The 23,772-nt window shown below is 43.9% G+C and overlaps 1 protein-coding gene across 8 annotated transcripts in view; it reads right to left on the bottom strand.

Moving 5' to 3' along the window:
• DZIP1L (DAZ interacting zinc finger protein 1 like) overlaps nucleotides 1-23,772 on the bottom strand; it is a 56,434-nt gene that overhangs the window by 30,227 nt on the left and 2,435 nt on the right. For 2 of the 8 annotated variants that reach the window (XM_027545314.1, XM_027545316.1), the window contains exons 2-4: nucleotides 22,660-22,736; nucleotides 3,767-4,348; nucleotides 1,589-1,673 (exon numbers count right to left, since the gene is read on the bottom strand). In XM_027545314.1, coding sequence (XP_027401115.1) covers nucleotides 1,589-1,673; nucleotides 3,767-4,267 — 586 coding nt within the window. In that variant the 5' untranslated portion in view covers nucleotides 4,268-4,348; nucleotides 22,660-22,736. Of the gene's footprint in view, nucleotides 1-1,588; nucleotides 1,674-3,766; nucleotides 4,349-6,251; nucleotides 6,804-22,659; nucleotides 22,737-23,772 lie in introns of those variants that run through there. The other 6 variants (XM_027545310.1, XM_027545338.1, XM_027545322.1 and 3 more) reach the window with 4 other exon arrangements.

Raw genomic sequence — 23,772 nt, 5'->3', positions numbered from 1 at the left:
CTATATGATAATATTCATACACAAAAAATAATGACCACAGACACACCAACATATTAGCTGCAGATGATATCATCCATGGTTTTTATTTTCTCTTTTCTACCTTTCTGCATTTAAATTTTCTATGTGAAAGGCATGTATTTTCCAATTTTTTACTGTAGTAAATATACCTAACATAAAATTTACCATCTTAGCCATTTTTAAATGTACAGTTCGGTAGGATTAAATACATTCATAATGTTGTTCAACCATCACCACCACCCATCTTCAGGACATTCTTCATCTTGTAAAACAGAATCTCTGTCCTTACTAAACACGAATTTCCCATCCCCTCTTCCTCCAGCCCCTAGCAACCTCCATTCTACTTTCTGTTTCTATGCATTTGGCTATTCTATGTACCTCATATAAGTGAAATCATATGGTATTTGTCCTCTTTTAACTGACAGTTCACTTAGCAAAATAACCTATTGTAGCAAATTGCAGAAGGACCTTTCTTTTTAAGGCTGAAAAATATTTCTTTGTATCTCTCTCCCCCTCTCTCTCTCTCTCTATATATATACACACACATACATATACCACATTTTGCTTATTCATTCATCTGTCAGTGGACATTTGGGTTGCTTCTACACCTTTAGTTACTGTGAATAATGCTCCTATGAAGATGAGTGTACAACTATCTCTTCAAAAACATATATCTTTTCCAGAAAAAAGTATTTAATAAATAGAAAATCTGTTTTTCTTTAGTTGCCTCCAATGTAGAACTAAGAAGAATCAGATATACAATAAATGCATAGTAATTAGGTGACTAGTGCTATTTTAAAACTCTGTTCTTTCAAAAGGAAATTAAAATAAAGGGAAAAATGTTTTATTCAATGAAATTTTATATTTAATTTATATTACATTTTATCATAATATATTTGCATTAACAGATATTTTTTACTGAACCTCAAAAAAATCTCTTAAAGGGGAAAACATATAGCCTTGCTACTTGTTTTAGAATTTGAAACAGTAAAATGACAGTGATTAAATCATAATGAATTCATGTACATTAAAAAGTCAAAGAACTGGTCTGACTGCTCCTTAGGCCCAGTTAGGCTTACTCACAGTCAGCACCAGATTCACAGAAGGCTGGGAGGTAAGGGCCCGTCCAAGTCACTGTGTCTAACTGCCCCAGTCACAGGCAAGGACACTGAGATTCGGAGAGAAAAACCACCCTAACCATGGTCACATAAGAGTAGGGGACAAAGTGAAGGCTGGAACCTACCTGTCTGACTCCCAGACCTTTTTCTCTAAACATGGGGTCAGAAATGTTCCTACCCGCTGTGGGATCCCTCCACGTGGATGGTGGGATCACCAGCTCCTCGACTGGATGATGAGGTTCTGACCTTTGTACACGCCCTCCACCAGCTGAGCTGGGCTGGGAGTCAGACAGGCAGCGTCCAGGCTTTGTTCTGTCCCTTATACCATGTGACCATGGTCAGTGTTTCCTCTCTGAGTCTCAGTGTTCTTGACTGTGAATGGGACAGACTGAGTGACTCTAAAGGGCCCTTACCTCCCAGCCTTCTAGAGAAGCCCAGGCCCTTCCACTCACCGCCTTCCACCATGCCTGTGTGCCTGCGCTGGATGTGACCCCGGAGAAAGGTGGCGTTCATGAAGGTCTTGTCACACAGGTGGCACTACACAGAGGGAAGCAGTGGGAAGTGCAGGATCAGCTCACCTGAGTCATCCTGGGATGATTCTCCCTCTATCAACACTCCCATTCCTTCGGAACCCTGGGCTGCTTCACAAATGAAGAGTTTGATTTACAAAGTAATGTAGTGATGCAAATCATATATATATACATATACATATATATGTATACATATATACATATATAAAACATATATATATACATATCATATATGTATACATATATACATATATAAAACATATATATATATACATATATATGTTGCTGTTGTTTAGTTGCTAACTCATGTCCAACTCTTTTGCAACCCTATGAGCTGTTGCCCCCCAGGTACCTCTGTCCATGGGATTTTCCAGACAAGAATACTGTAGTGGGCTGCCACTTCCTTCTCCAGGAAATCTTCCCAACCCAGGGGTCAAACCTGCATCTCCTGCATTGCTGGCGGATACTTTACCACTTAGCCATTAAATACACATATATATTTTTTATACAGCCCCTTCAAAATATTTATTTTCTGAGCTTTAAAACACTACCAGTGCTGTAGGGAGCTATGAACAAAAACTAGGCATTTGATGATACTAAGGAATTTTTGTTGGTTTTTCAGGGCATGATGATGGTATTATGCTTATGTTTAAAAGCGGGAGTCCTTGCCTTTCAGAGATACAAAGTGAAATATTTACAGATAAAGTCATATGACTGATACACTTCAAAATAATCCAGGGGTGGGGGGAAGCATGTAGGGGAATGAATGCAACAACATTGGCCATGAGTTGAAAACTATTGGGCTAGGTAGTATGCAGATGAAGGTTCGTTATATTATTCTCTCTACTTTTGTATACATTTAATATTTTCCATAATTTTCCCCTCCTCCCCCACTTCCCTACTTCCCCTTTCCCACCGCAAGCAGCACATTCACAAACCAGGCACCAAACATGGCCCTCTGCCATGCCAGCTCTGAACCTGGGAAAATGAAGTACTGGCACTGCAGTGGCCCAACTTGCTACCACACAGACAGACTCTTTCTGAGAATGGAATCCACACTGACAAAGAATTGCCAAGAGCTGCAGAGAGAGAAACCAGATTCTGGTGCCATTATCTGAGTCCACCATAATCCATAAACCACTGAATTCCTTATTGGCCTAAGCCAGGTTAAACTGCTGTTTTGTAATTTACTACTGGAAAAGGTCTGACCCTTTTATCATAATTAACATTGTATTAATTGCATCAATTACCATTCTAGTCACTAACATCATATCTTAGTGATTCTTTCTGTCCAGTCACCCTTACTATGTGAATTTCTGAAAAATCTGAACCAGCATGATTGATGCCTTCATCCTCAGAGCCTGCCAGAGGATCTAGCCACCAACAATTCATTAAAGGGCAACTGATCCCAATCTACACTTTTCATGGAAAGAGACGCAAATGCTCAAATGCCACTTTGAATGATAAGCTGTCACTTGGTTGACTAATGGGGTCACTTTTCCAGAACAGGCTTGTCTTCACCAGTTCCTTGTCACACACTGATTTCACACATACCCTCACACATCTCTTATACATGTTTATCACATCACACCTCTACACACACACAAAGCCTTCACACATACACACTTAGGCCTCTACACACATACACACCCTTCATACATCCACACATGCGACAAAAGTGTATCTTTACATGCACATTTTACGTAAGTGTGTTATATGCCACACATTCTACATACACACATGCACACCCATTCACAGACATAACCTTCCAAGCAATCATATACACACCTTAGGTATGTTTACCCACCATCTGTAAACTCACACACACCGTACGTATGTTCACACATGCACACACGAGACATAACACATAAGACATCTATACTCTGAACTCATACACACCTGCCACACAACTCCACATGCATTGTAGACCTAACCAGACTGCAGGGGGCTCTCTGGTGATGAACGGCATCTCTAAAACCTGCTCCCAGCCCCAGTGAGAATGGCCACAGCTGCCTCGGGGCCCAGGCGGCACTGCCACAGAGGTGGCCACTGGCTGGGCGCAGAGCCCTCCCAGGGTCCCCGCCCCACAGAGGTGCTCACGGTGTGGTAGCTGTGGGCGCCCGTCTGCAGGAGCAGCTGCTGCAGGGCACTGATCATCTTGCGCCGCCGCCGGCTCTCCTCCCGCACACCCTTGAGTTCGTCGGCCTGGCGGCCCAGCTCCTGCTGGCCACGCTCCTGCTGGCCCAGGCTGGCCTGCAGCCGCGCCTCCAGCTGGGCCACGCTGGTGCTGAGGCAGTCCTGGCAGTGCAGCAGGTACTCGATGCTGAGCTGCGCCAGCCGCAGCACCTTGAGCAGCACTGGGTCCACGGGCTGCCCGCAGCGGCCGCACACCTCCCGGTCCAAGTTGCAGAAAGTGACACCGGCGATGTTCTCCTGCAGGGTAGCCACGTCCAGCTCCCGTGCCACGCGGTCCACATCCAGGGCACTGATGCGCCTCCAGTCCACACTCTCACGGCGAGGCTGGAACTTGAAGGTGGGGAGAGTGTAGGCCCCAAAGAGGGGGCCGCTGAGGCCCTGGGCAGTGGTGGTGGGAGACTGCATGGGTGGGGGAAGCCCTGGGCTGGCCACCGGGGAAGGGTGCCACCAAGGCCACGGCAACAGGCACAGGAGCTGAGAGAGGGCCTGGAAAATGAGAAGAGAGTCGAAGTTAGGCCTGCCGCATGTGGCTGCGTGTACCATACTGGACAGCAGGAGCTTTAGTGTGCAGCGTGCGCTGACATGGCCAAAGCAAGCTGTGGGCTTTATAACACACAAATGTGGGTTCAGATCCTCAGCCTTGAGCAAGATCCTTTGTATTATTAAGCCTCCATGTGTACTGGGAATCATGGTGCCTCCTCTGCAAGCCTGTGGTTAGGAATGAGGAAGGAAAAACACCCAGCCCAGTGCCTGACACACAGCAGGTCCTCAGTGTACCCCCCCCACCCCCGCCCCACCATGCCCAAGTGCACTGCAAGAGTGCCTGTCAGAGGGCTGGGTCAGGAGGGAGCTGTCAAATGCATATGGAAGCCTTTCTGCAACCCTATACTGATCACAGGATAAAGTCCAGTAACTTTGCCTTGGGAGGTAGAGCCACTTAACAGTGGACATTAAATGGTTCTCCTCTGGTAATTGCAAAAATTTAATGGATGGGATGGGCTACAGTTTCCAGTCTCCCCGGCTGTAAGGTGGACCAATATGACCATGTTTTCTTTAGTGAGATGTGAGTGAAATGATGTCCACCTCTGCCATGAGGTGGCGCTCAAGACAGCAGTTGGGTCTCTGCACAGAGATCTTGTTCGGTCCACAATGGTCTCTTTTCCAATCCTTATGGTTTAGAAAACAGCTCCAGTTTGTTGTTAAAAGCCCCAGATTCTACTCACCACTCTCTTGTTAGACAAAGAAATTGTTCTCTTTGTAACTTTACAATAGCAACTGGAATTTAAAATGAACATTCCATTACTAAGAATTATAGTTTATTCCACAGATAAACTCATACAGGTGTGCAAAGGTGCTTGTGCAAAATTTGTCATTGTAGTATTATTTGTAATAGTAAAGTACAAGAAAATTATAAGAAAGTACAAAGTAAGGTATCTCTATACATGAAATACTACGCAGCTATTAATAAGAAGGCAGCCTTTTATGTACTGATAGAGAATAATGACTATATATACACACATATATATGCATTTCTGTTTAAATAATATATTAACATGACATGTAATAATAATTTGTAAAAATAAAGGAGATCGGTGTATCTCACATATGTATGGGTATACACACACACACACACACACACACACACACACACACACATATATATATATAGGAGCTTTCCAGATAGTTTAGTGGTAAAGAATCCACCTGCAATACAGGAGACATGGGTTCGATCCCTGGGTAGGCAGGATCTACTGGAGAAAGAAATGGCAACCCACTCCAGTATTCTTGCCTGGAAAATTCCATGGACAGAGGAGCCTGGTAGGCTACAGTTCATGGGGTTGCAAAGAGTCAGACATGACTGAACACACACACACACACACACACACACACACAGGCTCCAAAGCTTGTGGACTTTGAACTGCCCTACATCAATTCTTGAGGCTATCTGTCCTACAATTTTGCTTTGATCAGATCATCACTCCTTATCCATCAAATTCATCCACTCATTCACTTAACCTCCCCCCGTTTAGAGCATGCTTACCTTGGCCAGGCCTGGTGCCAGGCACTGGGGCCATGGAGATGCATTAACCACACAGCTGCCCCCCATTCCTCACCCCAGCAGCTTAGCACACAGCTCCTTGCTGCCACAGGACCCAGTGCAAACCCTTAGCCTGGTCTTGAAGCTGCCCCTGGATGCCACTGACCCACCTTTCCCATTTCAGCTCCCATGCTTCCCTTTCTCAGATACTCCTCCTCAACACAAACTCCAGGAAAAAAAAAAAAATCCAGCCACAAGCATACCAACCACGGCCATGAGGAGACTAGCACGTTTCTCTTAATAAGGTACATTATTTTTTTAAAAAAAGAAGGCAGGTGACATGACACTCACCATGCTCAGCTGCTGGCTGCAACCTTGTCACCAGAGCCTCAGAGACAATTGCCACAACAAGCTGTACCTTGGAGCAACAGAGGTTACCAGGCGTGCTGTGGGCGAGGGTAACAGGACTCCTGCTTCCTGTCCTCCCACAGACCAGGAGCTCACCTGAGAACTTGCTGTTTAACTATTTAAGCTTTGGCCTCAGATGTCTGCCCACAGCCCCTCTCTAATAATAAGGCCAAGAAAGTTCCGTCAGCCACTCTCTCGGCTTGCCTCCCACCTCTTTGAATGCCTCTCCCTTGAATAGTTACTATCTTTTTGCCCTTCCTTTAAGGCAGAGTATGCCGTGCCCCCGTGACAGTCTGCTGTTCACCCCCCACCTGTCACTCCCAGCACATGCTCCCTGGGGATGAGCTCACACATACCCTTAGCTTCAGCTACCATAAGCTTCAGCCACTCCCAAATCTGTTTTTCACAGGCCTATCTCTTGATATCTTTAGATTGACCTTCCAATATTGATTATTCTGGCTTCCCTAATAGCTCAGTTGGTAAAGAATCCGCCTGCAATGCAGGAGACCCCGGTTCGATTCCTGGGTTGGGAAGATCTGCTGGAGAAGGGATAGGCTACCCACTCTAGTATTCTTGGGCTTCCCTTGTGGCTCGGCTGGTAAAGAATCCGCCTGCAATGTGGGAGACCTGGGTTCAATCTCTGGGTTGGGAAGATCCCTGGAGAAGGGAAAGGCTACCCACTCCAGTATTCTGGCCTGGAGAATTCCATGGACTTTAAAGTCCATGGGGTTGCAGAGAGCTGGACACAAATGTGTGATTTAAAAAAAAATTGATTATACTGAAATAGCAACGGAGAAGGCCAATGGCAACCCACTCCAGTACCCCTGCCTGGAAAATCCCATGGATGGAGGAGCCTGGTAGGCTGCGGTCCATGGAGTCACTAAGTTGGACACGACTGAGTGTCTTCACTTTCACTTTTCACTTTCATGCATTGGAGAAGGAAATGGCAACCCACTCCAGTGTTCTTGCCTGGAGAATCCCAGGGATGGGGGAGCCTGGTGGGCTCCCGTCTATGGGGTTGCACAGAGTCGGACATGACTGAAGTGACTTAGCAGCAGCAGTAGCAGCAGCAGAAATAGAAAATCTAAATTCCATCAGGACCAGGAAGGTAATGTTAGTTAAACGTAGGAAACATGCCAGGCATAAGAAAAACCATAAGTTTGATGATAAGTGGCAACTAATTCCCTAACTTAGTGTCCAAGATGTAACTGGGCAGGGACTTCCCTGGTAGTCCAGGGGCTAAGACTCCATGCTCCCAATGCAGGGGGCCCAGGTTCGAACCCTGGCCAGGGAAGTAGATTCCACACGCCGCAACAAAGATTGAAGATCCTATGTGCTACCACTAAAACTAGGTGTAGCCAAATAAATATTTTAAAAGATACAACTGGGTTGTGGTTCTCAAGTGTGGTTGCTGGCCGGCAGCATCAGCATCAACCGGAAACTCATTAGAAATGCAGATCTTCAGACTAACTGACTGAGAACCACTGCAGGGAGTGTTGGCATAGGCAGCGTCAGGGACTGGCAAAATAGGGAGTGCATGCCCTGTTTACAAGGGGCAGCCACCACTGAGCTTCAGCCATACGGGAAGGGATGTTCTGTGTTCCTTGTGGGCTAATTCCAAATTCATTAAGAAGATATTCAAGTAGGTATGGGCAATACGGTGCAGTAGGAAGACCCCAGCTCACCTCCTCCCACAGACACACCAAAATTACAACTATTTACAGGAATAATTATTTACAGGAATGACCTGAACACTAGCAGAAAAGATTTTCCACAACTAAAGATATAAAGAAGAAACCATAAGCTAGGTAAAGGGATTGGGGGGAGTGGGTGAGTGAACCACAAACAAAAGGATAATGACAATTGCGGAGGTTCTCCCCAAGGAAGAAGGGGTCTGAGCCCCACCTCATGGCTCCCAGCCCAGGGGTCATGCACCATGAAGATGAGTTCCCAGAACATCTGACTCTGAAGGCCAGCAGGGCTTGCATGCTTGCATATGGGAGCGCTGCCACTAGCCCTGAGCCCCACAGCCAGCTGTTCCAGGACTCACCCCTGCTCACCAGGGGGCTGGCAGCCACCATGGGAGGCAGGGCCACCCACGCCTACCAGCACACTCACAGCAGCTAGCCCAGCCACACAGAAAGGCCCACTCAGCCCACATAGCTGGCACCCCTAGAGCAAATAGCTCTGGTGACCAGGGGGAGTTCGGTGCTAGGCTCCATGGACATGTCCTATGTAATGCCACTTCTCCAAGATCTGGAAACAAAACCTGACCTACCTAATACAAGAAATAAACAGAGAATTAGACAAAATGAGGAAGAGACTCATTTCAAAACTCATTTGAAATGAGTTTCAAATGAAGGAACAAGATCAAACCCCAAAAGAATAAGGTGGAGATACGCAATCTACCCAATGAAGAATTTAAGATCATGATCATAAAGATGCTCCACAAACTCAGGAAAAGAATGCATGAACACATTGAGAAGTTTAACAAAGAGCTATAAAATATAAAGGAGAACCAAACAGACCTGAAGAATTCAACAACTGAAATAAAATATATACTAGAACAGGGGTCCCCAACTCCCCAGATTGTGGACCAGTACTGATCCATAGTCCGTTAGGAACCAGACTGCACAGCAGGAGGTGAGTGGCAGGCGATCTAACGCAACTTCATCTACTGTTCCCCATCACTCACATTACTGCCTGAACCATTCCCCCGACCCAGTCAAGGAAAACTGTCTTCCATGAAACCAGTTCCTGGTGCCGTAAAGGTTGGGGACTGCCACACTAGAAGGAATCAACAGTAGGTTGGATGATACAGATGAATGGATTCGTGAACTACAAGACAGAATAGTGGAAATCACGCAAGGTGAAAAGAAGAATGAATTTTTAAAGTGAGTGCAGGGCTTCCCTGGTGGCTCAGTGGTAAAGAATCTGCCTGCCAGTACAAGAGATGTGGGTTCAATCCCTGGTCTGAGAAGATCCCACATGCCAAGGAGCAACTAAGCCCATGTGCCACAAGTATCAAGCCTGTGCTCTAGAGACCAGGAAACACAACTACTGAAGTCGGCCCGCCCAAGAGCCAGTGCTCAGCAATGAGTGAAGCCACTACAGTGAGAAGCCCACGCACCGCAACCAGAGAGCAGTGCCTGCTCACTGCAACGAGAGAAACAGCCATGCAGCAACAAAGACCCAGGGCAGCCAAAACATTATAAAAATTTTTTTAACTTTTAAGTGAGGGAAGTTTAAGAGATCTCTGGGACAAAATCAAATATACTAACATTCACATTATAAAGATCCCAGAAGAAGAGAGAGAAAAGGGAAGAGAATTTATTTGAAGAAATAAAAGTTGAAAACTTCCCTAGCCTGTGAAAGAAAGCAGACATCCAAGTCCTGGAAGCACAAAGAGTCCTAAACAAGACGAATCCAAAGAGTTCCATACCAAGACACATTAAACTTAAAAAAGAAAAACATTCAAGATAAGAAGAGAATCTTGAAAGTGGCAAGAGGTAAGCAACTAGTTAGGTACAGGGAACTCACATAAAACTATGAGCTGACTTTTCAATAAAACTTTTCAGGCCAGAAGGGAGTGGCATGACATGAAAAGATGCTCAGAATCACTCATCATCAGGGAAATGCAAACTAAAACTACAGTGAGATATCACCTCACACCTGTCAGAATGGCCATCATCAAGAAGACAAGAAATAACAAGTGTTAACAAGTAGAGAAAAGTGAGCCCTCAAGCACTGCTGGTGGGATTGTAAACTAGTACAACTCTATGGAAAACAGCGGAGGAGGGTCTTCAAAACATTAAAAATAGAACTACCATACAGTCCAGAAATTCCACTTCTGGGTATTTTTCTAAGGAAAACAAAAGCACTGATTCAAAAAGATACCTGCACTCCTGTGTGCACTAGAGCATTATTTACAGCAGTCAAGATATGGAAGCAACCTAAGTGTCCATCAACGTATGAATGGATAAAGGAGATAAATATATATATATATGTATGTATGTATTACTCAGCCATAAAAAAGAATGAAATCTTGCCATTTACAACAATATCGATGGGCATAGAGGGTATTATGCTAAGTGAATAAGTCAGACACAGAAAGACAAATACCGTATGATCTCACTTAGTATGGAATCTAAAAAACAAAACAAGTGAACAAACATAAAACAGAAACAGACTTATGGATACACAGAAAAAACTGGTGCTTGCCAGAGGGGAGCGGGGCGGAGGAATGAGTACAGCAGGTGAGGGAGATTAAGAGGTACAAACTTTCAGTTACAAAATAAATAAGCACTAAGATGTCATGCAGAGCATTGAGAACACAGTCAATAAAATTATAATACCTTTGTGTGGTGACAGATGGTAACTAGACTTATAGTGGTAATCATTCAGTAAAGTATAAAAATATTGAATCACTATGTTGTACCCCTAAAACCAATATAATACTGTAAGTCAAATATACATCAATAAAAATTTAGATATTCAAACATTTCTATAAACTGTTTCCCAACTACCTTTCTAACTGCATTTCCCACCTACCATTTACTTGCTGTCCAAACTTTCATATCTCTGGGTTATTTATCAATAGGCACGGTTTTTAAGTGCTTTATAAGGAATAACTCGAGACTTCCAGTTCAAGATGGTAGAGTAGAAGGAAGTGTGCTCGTCTCCTCCTCCAAGAGCACCAAAATTGCAACTAGTTGTTGAACAATTATCCACAGGAGTGGAGCAGAGCAGGACCATATGGTCCTTCCCCACCCTGCACCATGTCCTCTGCCTGCCTTTTGCCTGCGGAAAACTTTAGTCAAAAAATAAGTTTAATCAGAGAAGTGAGAAATGCTGAAACAAAGGAAAACCGTCTAAGGAAACTAAGTAATAATAATGTAGTCATTAAGCAGAGTCAAGGACCTTTAGTTCTTTCTCAAGGGCTAAAGATAATATTCTGAGCCATATCCTGTGAGCTGTCTTATAGATATACCAAAACACCAGGCGGAGAAGTTAACTACTTGATGACCACAGACTACCCAGGACATGAGCTGCCACAATTCAGGGAACTGATGCAAAGAAATGGGAACAAGTGCACCCAGGAACTGAAGATTAACTATACCTAAAACAATCAAGATGATGCTAGTCAGACAACTGATGACCATTTGGAAGATGACTATTAGAAATGACTGTACTGGTTCTGCATCTTTCCCAGACACACACTTTGTCCATAAAAGCTCTCACCCTCTGCTTGGGGGAGAGGGCCACCCACCCCAGTTGCCAGCATCTGAAATAAACCAAACTTTCCTTTCCACCGACCTGGCCTATTTACTGACTTTTGAATGGCAAGCAGCCAGGTCCCTAACGCACACCTTTTGGTAACAGAAGGACACTGGAACCCACCAAAAAAAGAAACTCCATGTCCAAAGACAAAGAAGAAGCCACAGGAATGACACAGAAATTGCTAGGCAGTCAGTGAAGGACTCTGAGACCTTGGTTTTGTTTTCAATAAACATCTCACTCCATTAGCCTGAAGCTATACCTGTTGTCACAAATTCCTGGAATGTGTCCTTGGTCTGATAAAACTATCAGCAGTGGGATCCAGGGAAGAGCAGTAATTAACTTCCCATCCATTTGCCTGAGAAAAAAACAACCCGAGATCATTAATCTTAAGGCCATTCAGATCAGTTTGGTCTCAGTCGTTTCCAACTCTTTGCGACCCTATGAACTGCAGCACGCCAGGGAAGCCTGTCCATCACCAATTCCCAGAGTTTACTCAAACTCACATCCATTGAGTCGGTGATGCCATGCAACCGTCTCATCCTCCATCGTCCCCTTCTCCTCCCCCCTTCAATCTTTCCCACCATCAGGGTCTTTTCAAATGAGACAGTTCTTTGCATCAGGTAGCCAAAGTACTGGAGTTTCAGCTTCAGCATCAGTCCTTCCAATGAATATTCAGGACTCATTTCCTTTACGACTGACTGGTTGGATCTCCTTGGAGTCCAAGGGACTCTCAAGAGTCTTCTCCAACACCACATTTCAAAAGCATCAATTCTTCAGCACTCAACTTTCTTTCTAGTCCAACTCTCACATCCATACAAGACTACTGAAAAACCCATAGCCTTGACTAGACAGACCTTTGTTGGCAAAGTAATGTCTCTGCTTTTTAATGTGCTGTCTAGGTTGGTGATAACTTTTCTTCCAAGGAGCAAGAGTCTTTTAATCTCATGACTGCAGTCACCATCTGCAGTGATTTTGGAGCCCAAGAAAACAAAGTCTGTCATTGTTTCCACTGTTTCCCCATCTATTTGCCATGAAGTCATGGGACCAGATGCCATGATCTTCATGTTTGAATGCTGAGTTTTAAGCCAAGTTTTTCACTCTCATCTTTCACTTTCATCAAGAGGCTCTTTAGTTCTTCACTTTCTACCATAAGAGTGGTGTCATCTGCATATCTGAGGTTATTGATATTTCTCCCAGCAATCTGGGTTCCAGCTTGTGCTTCACTCAGCCCACCATTTCTCATGATGTACTCTGCATTTAGTTAAATAAGCAGGGTGACAATATACAGCCTTGACGTACTTCTTTCCCTATTTGGAACCAGTCTGTTGTTCCATGTCCCATTCTAACTATTACTTCCTGACCCGCATACAGATTTTTCAAAAGGCAGGTCAGGTAGTCTGGTATTCCCATCTCTTTAAGAATTTTCCACAGTTTGTTGTGATCCACACAGTCAAAGGCAATAAAGCAGAAGTAGATGTTTTTCTGAAACTCTTACCTTTTCGATGATGTTGGCAATACATCTAGTCTATTTTAAAATGGCCAGGGGGCATGAAAAAGGATGGTGATTTAATCCAAGGATCAAGAAAAGTCATAAAGATGTTAAATTAAACATTGTGACCTTTAAACTGATTGGTTAAAAATGATGTATTTTAAGGACAGGAGCCAACAAAAAATGTACAAATTAATACTGGTAAGGATATAAAACTGCTGTAATATCCACCCTTTGGGAGACTCTTTACCCCCTCTCAGTGCCTATGCTGAGAGCTTTGTACTTTCCTTCTCTTTAATAAATCCTATTCACTTGCTACTGTGTTTGCATGTTTGTGAAGTTCATGTTCCACAAACAAGAGCTCGGATTCCCAATTCAGTGAGATGGTAGAAGGGACACAATCATGATAACAACAACTCTCACAGCTGCTGGATGGGTGACCTACAGCCTGGACCGTGATACCAAAGAAGTTCTCACACTACTGTGAAGGTTCTGAACCCCACATCAGGTTTCCCAGCCTAGGGATCTGACAAAGGACTGGGAATCCCCAGGGAATCTGGCCTTGAGGGCCAGAGAGATTTGACTGTAGACCTTCCAGAGGACTGAGGGAAACAGAGACTCTAGTCTTGGAAGGCATAAACAAAATTTTGCATGCACCAAAACCCAGAGGAGAGGAGCAGTGATCCCACAGGAGACAGAACCAAAACTACCTGCTAGTATTGGAGGGCCTCCTGCAGGCATGGGTCGGCAGGGGCTCACCACAGGGATGGGGCACTGGAAGGTCCCCCTTGGCCTAAGTCCTCTTGGTCACTCACTCAGTCATGTCCGACTCTGTGATTTCACCAGGCTTCCCTGTCCATCACCAGCTCCCGGAGCTTACTCAAACTCATGTCCATCAAGACGGTGATGCCATGCAACCATCTCATCCTCTGTTGTCCCCTTTTCTTCCCACCTTCAATCTTTCCCACCATCAGGGTCTTTTCAAATGAGTCAGTTCTTTGCATCAGGTGGCCAAAGTATTGGAGTTTCAGCTTCAGCATCAGTCCTTCCAGTGAATATTCAGGACTCATTTCCTTTACAATTGACTGGTTGGATCTCCTGGGAGTCTAACACCACAGTTCAAAAGCATCAATTCTTCAGCGTTCAGCTTTCTTTATAGTGCAACTCTCACATCCATATATGACTACTGGAAAAACCATAGCTTTGACTAGACAGACCTTTGTTGGCAAAGTAATGTCTCTGTTTTTTAATATGCTGTCGAGGTTGGTCATAGCTTTTCTTCCAAGGAGCAAGTGTCTTTTAATTTCATGGCCGCAGTTACCATCTGCAGCGATTTTGGAGCCCCCAAAAATAAAGTCTCTCAAACTGTTTCCATTGTTTCCCCATCTATTTGCCATGAAGTGATGGGACCAGATGCCATGATCTTAGTTTTCTGAATGTTGAGTTTTAAGCCAGCTTTTTCACCCTCCTCTTTCACTTTCATCAAGAGGTTCTTTAGTTCTTCTTCACTTTCTGCCATAAGAGTGGTGTCATCTGCATATCTGAGGTTATTGATATTTCTCCAAGCATTCTTGATTCCAGCTTGTGCTACACCCAGCCCACCATTTTGCATGATGTACTCTGCATATAAGTTAAATAAGCAGGGTAACAATATACAGCCTTGACGTACTCCTTTCCCTATTTGGAACCAGTGTTTTATGTTCAGTTCTACTGCTGCTTCTCGCCCTGAATACAGAATTCTCAGGAGGCACATCAGGTGGTCTAGTATTCCCATCTCTCTAAGAATTTTCCACACTTTGTTGTTATCCAGACAGTCAAAGGCTTTGGCATAGTCAATAAAAAAGCAGATGTTTTTCTGGAACTCTATTGCTTTTTCAATGATCCAATGGATGTTGGCAATTTGATCTCTGGTTCCTCTGCCTTTTCTAAATCCAGCTTGAACTCCAGGAAGTTTACGGTTCATGTACTGTTGAAGAATTTTGAGCATTACTTTGCTACCTTGTGAGATGAGTGCAATTGTGTGGTAGTCTGAACATTCTTTGGCATTGCCTTTCTTTGTGATTGAAATGAAAATTGACCTTTTCCAGTCCTGTGGCCACTGCTGAGTCTTCCAAATTTGCTGGCATATTGAGTGCAGCACTTTCACAGCATCATCTTTTAGGATTTGAAATAGCTCAACTGGAATTCCATCACCTCCACTAGTGATGCCTCCTAAGGCCCACCTGACTTTGCATTCCAGGATGTCTGGCTCAAGGTGAGTGATCACACCATTGTGGTTATCTGAGTCATGAAGATCTTTTTTGTATAGTTCTTCTTGCCACAGTGTATTCTTGCCACATCTTCTTAATATCTTCTGCTTCTGTTAGGTCCATACCATTTCTGTCCTTTATTGTGCCCATCGTTGCATGAAATATTCCCTTCAGTTCAGTTCAGTTCAGTTGCTCAGTCATGTCTGACTCTTTGCGACCCCATGAATTGCAGCATGCCAGGCCTCCCTGTCCATCACCAACTCCCGGAGTTCACTCAGACTCATGTCCATCGAGTCAGTGATGCCATCCAGCCATCTCATCCTCTGTCGTCCCCTTCACTTTCTGCCCCCAATCCCTCCCACCATCAGAGTCTTTTCCAATGAGTTGACTCTTCGCATGAGGTGGCCCAAGTACTGGAGTTTCAGCTTCAGCATCAGTCCTTCCAAAGAAATCCCAGGGCTGATCTCCTTCAGAATGGACTGGTTGGATCTCCTTGCAGTCCAAGGGACTCTCAAGAGTCTTCTCCAGCACCACAATTCAAAAGCATCAATTCTTCGGCCCTCAGCCTTCTTCACAGTCCAACTCTCACATCCATACATGACCACAGGAAAAACCATAGGCTTGACTAGACGGACCTTTGTTGGCAGAGTAATGTCTCTGCTTTTGAATATGCTATCTAGGTTGGTCATAACTTTCCTTCCAAGGAGTAAGCGTCTTTTAATTTCATGGCTGCAGTCACCATCTGCAGTGATTTTGGAGCCCCCAAAAATAAAGTCTGACACTGTTTACACTGTTTCCCCATCTATTTCCCATGAAGTGATGGGACCAGATGCCATGATCTTCGTTTTCTGAATGTTGAGCTTTAAGCCAACTTTTTCACTCTCCTCTTTCACTTTCATCAAGAGGCTTTTTAGTTCCTCTTCACTTTCTGCCATAAGGGTGGTGTCATCTGCATATCTGAGGTTATTGATATTTCTCCCGGCAATCTTGATTCCAACTTGTGTTTCTTCCAGTCCAGCGTTTCTCATGATGTACTCTGCATAGAAGTTAAATAAGCAGGGTGACAATATACAGCCTTGACGTATTTCTTTTCCTATTTGGAAACAGTCTGTTGTTCCATGTCCAGTTCTAACTGTTGCTTCCTGACCTGCATACAGATTTCTCAAGAGGCAGGTCAGGTGGTCTGGTATTCCCATCTCTTTCAGAATTTCCCACAGTTTATTGTGATCCACACAGTCAAAGGCTTTGGCATAGTCAATAAAGCAGAAATAGATGTTTTTCTGGAACTCTCTTGCTTTTTCCATGATCCAGCAGAGGTTGGCAGCTTGATCTTTGGTTCCTCTGTCTTTTCTAAAACCATCTTGAACATCTGGAAGTTCACAGTTCATGTATTGCTGAAGCCTGGCTTGGAGAATTTTGAGCATTACTTTACTAGCATGTGAGATGAGTGCAACTGTGCAGGAGTTTGAGCGTTCTTTGGCATTGCCTTTCTTTGGGGTTGGAATGAAAACTGACCTTTCCCAGTCCTGTGGCCACTGCTGAGTTTTCCAAATTTGCTGGCATATTGAGTGCAGCACTTTGACAGCATCATCTTTCAAGATTTGAAATAGCTCAACTGGAATTCCATCACCTCCACTAGCTTTGTTCATAGTGATGTTTTCTAAGGCCCACTTGACTTCACATTCCAGGATGTCTGGCTCTAGGTCAGTGATCACACTATCGTGATTATCTGGGTTGTGAAGATATTTTTTGTATAGTTCTGTGTATTCTTGCCACCTCTTCTTAATATTTTCTGCTTCTGTTAGGTCCATACCATTTCTGTCTTTTATCCAGCCCATCTTTGCATGAAATGTTCCCTTGGTATCTCTCATTTTCTTGAAGAGATCTCTAGTCTTTCCCATTCTGCTGTTTTCCTCTATTTCTTTGCATTGATCGCTGAGGAAGGCTTTCTTATCTCTTCTTGCTATTCTTTGGAATTCTGCATTTAGATGCTTATATCTTTCCTTTTCTCCTTTGCTTTTCACTTCTCTTCTTTTCACAGCTATTTGTAAGGCCTCCCCAGATAGCCATTTTGCTCTTTTGCATTTCTTTTCCATGGGGATGGTCTTGATCCCTGTCTCCTGTACAATGTCATGAACCTCATTCCATAGTTCATCAGACACTCTATCTATCAGATCTAGGCCCTTAAATCTATTTCTCACTTCCACTGTATAATCATAAGGGATTTGATTTAGGTCATACCTGAATGGTCTAGTGGTTTTCTCTACTTTCTTCCATTTGAGTCTGAATTTGATAATAATGTCAGAGCTTCTCTATCTTTGGCTGCAAAGAATATAATCAATCTGATTTTGGTGTTGACCATCTGGTGATGTCCATGTGTAGAGTCTTCTCTTGTGTTGTTGGAACAAGGTGTTTGCTATAACCAGTGCATTTTCTTGGCAAAACTCTGTTAGTCTTTGCCCTGCTTCATTCCGTATTCCAAGGCCAAATTTGCCTGTTACTCCAGGTGTTTCTTGACTTCCTATTTTTGCATTCCAGTCCCCTATAATGAAAAGGACATCTTTTTTGGATGTTAGTTCTTAAAGGTCTTGTAGGTCTTCATAGAACCGTTCAACTTCAGCTTCTTCAGCGTTACTGGTTGGGGCATAGACTTGGATGCTTGTGATATTGAATGGTTTGCCTTGGAAACGAACAGTGATCATTCTGTCGTTTTTGAGATTGCATCCAAGTACTGCATTTCGGACTCTTTTGTTGACCATGATGGCTACTCCATTTCTTCTGAGGGATTCCTGCCCACAGTAGTAGATATAATGGTCATCTGAGTTAAATTCACCCGTTCCAGTCCATTTTAGTTCGCTGATTCCTAGAATGTTGACATTCACTCTTGCCATCTCTTGTTTGACCTCTTCCAATTTGCCTTAATTCATGGGCCTGACATTCCAGGTTCCTATGCAATATTGCTCTTTACAGCATCGAACCTTGCTTCTATCACCAGTCACATCCACAGCTGGGTATTTTTTTGCTTTGGCTCCATCCCTTCATTCTTTCTGGAGTTATTTCTCCACTGATCTCCAGTAGCATATTGGGCACCTACTGACCTGGGGAGTTCCTCTTTCAGTATCCTATCATTTTGCCTTTTCATATTATTCATGGGGTTCTCAAGGTAAGAATACTGGAGTGGTTTGCCATTCCCTTCTCCAGTGGACCGCATTCTGTCAGACCTCTCCACCATGACCCTCCCGTCTTGGGTGGCCCCACACGGCATGGCTTAGTTTCATTGAGTTAGACAAGGCTGTGGTCCTAGTGTGATTAGATTGACTAGTTTTCTGTGAGTATGGTTTCAGTGCCTCTGCCCTCTGATGCCCTCCTGCGACACCTACCATCTTACTTGGGTTTCTCTTACCTTGGGCGTGGGGTATCTCTTCACGGCTGCTCCAGCAAAGCACAGCCGCTGCTCCTTACCTTGGATGAGGGGTATCTCCTCACCGCCGCCCTTCCTGATCTTCAACATGGAATAGTTCCTCTAGGACCTCCTGCGCCTGTGCAGCCACCGCCCCTGGCCTGGGCGTGGGGTTGCTCCAATTTCTTGAAGAGATCTCTAATCTTTCCCATTCTACTGTTTTCCTTTATTTCTTTGCATTCATCACTGAGGAAGGCTTTCTTATCTCTCCTGCTGTTCTTTGGAACTCTGCATTCAAATGGGTTTATCTTTCCTTTTCTCCTTTACCTTTCATTTCTCTTTTTTTCTCCAGCTATCTGTAAGGCCTCCTGGGACAACCATTTTGCCTTTGTGTATTTCTTTTTCTTGGGGATGGCCTTGATCACTGCCTCCTGTACAATGTCACAAACCTCTGTCCATAGTTCTTCAAGCACTCTATCAGATCTAATCCCTTAAATCTATTTGCCACTTCCACTGTATAATCATAAGGGATTCAATTTAGATCATACTTGAATGGTCTAGTGGTTTTCCCTAATTTCCTCTTGGAGGTCACCATTAACCTTACCATAGAGCCCTTAGACCCTAGGGCTGGGTCATCTCAGGCCAAACAACTACCAAGAAGGGAAACAATCCCACCCATCAGCAGATGGCAGATAGGCAGAGTCCAACACGACTGAAGCGACTTAGCAGCAAGGATTATATAACAACAATGTATCCTGCTTGAGGACAGTTTCTCCTTCCTGAAAACCTTCCTGCTAATCCTGTTATCTTAAAATGTAAACTATGGGAGTGGGTCTAGTAAGATCTTTACAACCTTGAGACATTCTTTTGATTTATTGTAATAATTAATTAAAAAGTATATAACTCTCTTGCTAACACTAGTGAGGGGGCATTCTCCGATCCCTTTCTGATGTCTATGTCAGAAACTCTCTCTGTCCCTTTTCTTACTTTAATAAAACTCTGCTACACACACACACAAAATGTAAATGGATTAAATGCACCAGCCAAAAGACACAGAATTACCAGGTAGATAAAAACATGTGCAAGTATGCACTTCCAATTACCACATCACTCTGCTTGACCCACCCCCACCCCCACCCCCGCAAATAACTGTATGTAATTATTTTATAGTGTTAAGTTAATCATGTTCCCATTATGGCTTGCAATTATAATTGTCTTTTAATTTTTGTCTGGCTATTGATTGTGAAAACTGACAAACATCTCTTATGCTTGTAATTATGTAATTATTACTCACTAAATACCATTGTCCCCACTCCAGTACTTTTGCCTAGAAAATCCCATGGACGGAGGAGCCTGGTAGGCTGCAGTCCATGGGGTCTCTAGAGTCGGACACAACTGAGCAACTTCCCTTTCACTTTTCACTTTCATGCATTGGAGAAGGAAATGGCAACCCACTCCAGTGTTCTTGCCTGGAGAACCCCAGGGATGGGAAGCCTGGTGGGCTGCCGTCTATGGGGTCGCACAGAGTCGGACACAACTGAAGCGACTTAGCAGCAGCAGCAGCAGCAATACCATTGTATCATTATTGATCAACAGCAAAATTATAGAACTCTATCTCACCAAAACTAGGATCTAATAGAAAAGCTTGTAATCATTTATTAAAATCCAGATGCATATCAAAAAAATCTTGAAATTTTTTGAAAAATGCTAATGCTCAGGTATTGCTTATTTTCTCCAGAGCTCCAGATATGTTTCTAATGAGCAATCATGTTTAAAAACAACTGTACTATATGATGATCTTTTACTTTTATCTAGTTTATTTCACTTTTTCTATTTCATATTCACTGTGCCAATTTCATTAAGTTTATGCTCTCCAATTTCTCCATCTCTTCTTTTTTTTTCTGATGTTCTTTCTCAAGCCTTTATCAAGTGTAGTAGAAAAACTTTTGTGTATATATATATATATATATATATATATATATATATATATATATGTGATTGAACAAGGAGCGCATGAATGAGGAGCCTTGAGGCCCCCTGCAAGGCTGAGTTCAAGTTTGATGCAGATGAATATGAAAACATGGCTCATCCCAGAGGTCAAATATATCCCTAATCATAACCCTCTGGACAAACAGCAGACCCCACACTCATGAGAGCCTTGGCACTGTCCCCTCCTTACTCATGCCCATCAATAAATCCTACTTTCCTATCAAAAAAAGAAAAAAAGAATTAGGACAAAGAGTAAGAATGGAATTGTACTTAGTTGCTCTTTGCAACCACATGCACTGTAGCCCACCAACCTCTTCTGTCCGTGGGTTTTCTCCAGGCAAGAATACTGGAGTGGATTGCCATGCCCTCCTCCAGGGGATTTTCCCAATCCAGGGATTGAACCCAGGTCTCCAGCATTGCAAACGGAATCTTTACTGACTGAGCCACCAGGGAAGCCCAAGAATTGAGTTAGGGTGAGTTAATTTGGACTCCTTGGAGAGAAATGCCATTTGGACAGTAAAATGCTCGATTTGTTGACCATCTGTGTCCTCAGCTTAATCCCCCAGGCTGCTAATGAAAGCTTAGCATGCAGGAACCCTTATGGGTGGGTGCAGGCTCATCAGGGAGATGCCCCAGGGTACACATTGACTGTCAAGAGGTAACAGCTGTGTTCTAGTTGGCCTTCTAAGCAGCCCTTAAACCCTCATGTTTACACTCTGAGCACACTCTGTAAATAGCCAAGGTGGCAGCCCCAATCTCAGTTATAGAAAATACTGAATTAGGGGGTCTGTGTTCATGAGTTTTTGCATTGTGTGGCATGCTCAGTCATATCCGACTCTTGGCAACCACATGGACTATAGTCCAGCATGTCCATGGAATTTTCCAGGCAAGAATACTGGAATGGGTTGCCATTTCTTACTCCAAGGGATCTTCCCAACCCAGGGATTGAACCCACCTATCCTGCATTGGCAGACGGATTCTTTACCACTGCACCACCTAGGAAACCCCTCGTGAGTTTTTACTGAACCACAAAAGTATCATCCTTGTTTGTCACTGAAACCCTAAGAGTCCAATTCTCAGAAGTCCCAGGGCTCTGACATAAAAATATGAGCAGAATTCCCTGGTGGCCAAGTGGTTAAGAATCTGCCTGCCAATGCAGGGGACACGGGTTTGATGCCTGGTCCAGGAAGATTCCCCATGCCACAGGGCAACTAAGCCCATGAGCCACATCTACTGAGCCGGAGCTCTAGACCTCAAGAGGTGCAACTACTGAAGGCCATGTACTCTCCGCAACAAGAGAAGCCACCACAATGAGAAGCCCGAGTGCCGCACTAAAGGAGACCCCCTGCTTGCTGCAACTAGAGAGAGCCCACGCACAGCAATGAAGACCTAGCACAGAAAAATTTATTTATGTATTTTAAAAGGTGAGCAGAACTGTGGAAATCTGAAGCTGATTAAGATGACAGCAGCTATTACTTATTAACTACCCATGTGCCAGGCACTGTGCCAGCATTTTATAGTTCTATTTCTAACCATCATACAGCCTTGTATGTGGCTATGATTTGCCTCATCTGATAGATGTAGAAACTGAGGCTCAGAGAGACTAAGGGATCTGCCCCCAGTCCTTCAGTTACCAAGTTAGGAAACCAAGATCGAAATCAAGTTCTGAGTCCAAAGCTTCTGAATTTTGCCAAACTACCTCCCATTGGTGATGATGATAATACAAAAAATCCTTTCCCATTTTGTAAATTATAATACCTGAGATTTCTTGATCAAACTGCAAGGACTGAAAGAGTTTACAGTACATCATAACAGATCAGTGCTGGAGACCCTAACGTTTCCCTGTCTTCTTGTAGAATTTAGCCAAACACAACTCAGCTCCTCAGCTTGCATCCTGGTGCAGATGGGCAGAAGACAAAGCCAAGTGAGAGTGCTTCTGGTTACCTGGAGACCACGCGCCCCAGAGGCAGGAACGCTGTGTTTTCTTCAAACTAAATTATCAGCAGACTGCTTTCCCACACCTGGGAACAGAAATGCAAAGCAAAAATGACTCCCCATCATTAGGAAATCAGGAACTATTAACCATCTCTAGATGTTTCAATGGGGTCCCAGGAACTTCCCAATACTAGACCACTATCATTAACTAGTGGGATCCAAAAGAATGATATTTGTGCTAGCATTCCAAATCATTCATCATTGAAGAGACAGTTTCTACTTGGAGTAACCTCACAGCTGAAACAGCAAGCCATCTACCACCTATCTTTGCACACTCCCAATGATGGGATGCTCACTACCTCAAAAGGGAGCCACCTCTCAGTGAAACAACTCCTGGAAACTTTAAAATTCTTCTGAAACCTGCCGCCTATCAACTGTCAAAGATGGTTTCCACAAAAACGACCAGTTTATTTTTTCAAAATAAAATTCTGATTTTTTTTTTTTTAACATAAATTAACAACTAGTGTACACCACCACCACTGCAACCTTGCTGTCTGTCCTGCTTCTTCAAGGATGCTGCCAGCACTTCCCTGGTGGTCCAGTGATTAAGAGGCGAAAGTCAAAGTCACTCAGTCATGTCCGACTCTGTGACCCCATGGACTGTGGCCCTCCAGGCTCCTCTGTCCATGAAATTCTCCAAGCAGGAATACTGGAGTGGGTAGCCTTCTCCAGCGGATCTTCCCAACCCAGGGATCTTACCCAGATCTCCGGCATTGCAGGTGGATTCTTTACTGTCTGAGCCACCAGGGAAGCCCAAGAAAACTGGAGTGGGTAGCCTATTCCTTCTCCAGGGGATCTTCCCGACCCAGGAATCAAACCAGGGTCTCCTGCATTGTAGGCAGATTCTTTACCAGCTGAGCTACCAGGGAAGTCCAGTGATTAAGAATCTACCTGCCAACGAAGAAGACTTGGGTTTGATCCCTGGACCAGCAACTTAGTTGCCTCACGGCAACTAAGCCCACACACCGCAATGTGCCCTAGAGCCGGGGCTCTGCAACTAGAAAAAGGCTGCGAGCAGCAATGTAGACCTAGTGCAGACAAAAATAAAAATAAATAAGAAAC

Source organism: Bos indicus x Bos taurus, chromosome 1, assembly GCF_003369695.1.
Source record: "Bos indicus x Bos taurus breed Angus x Brahman F1 hybrid chromosome 1, Bos_hybrid_MaternalHap_v2.0, whole genome shotgun sequence".
Taxonomy (NCBI): Eukaryota; Metazoa; Chordata; class Mammalia; order Artiodactyla; family Bovidae; genus Bos; species Bos indicus x Bos taurus.
The sequence above is the reverse complement of the archived record's forward strand: the minus strand, read 5'-3'. Positions and strand labels throughout refer to the sequence as shown.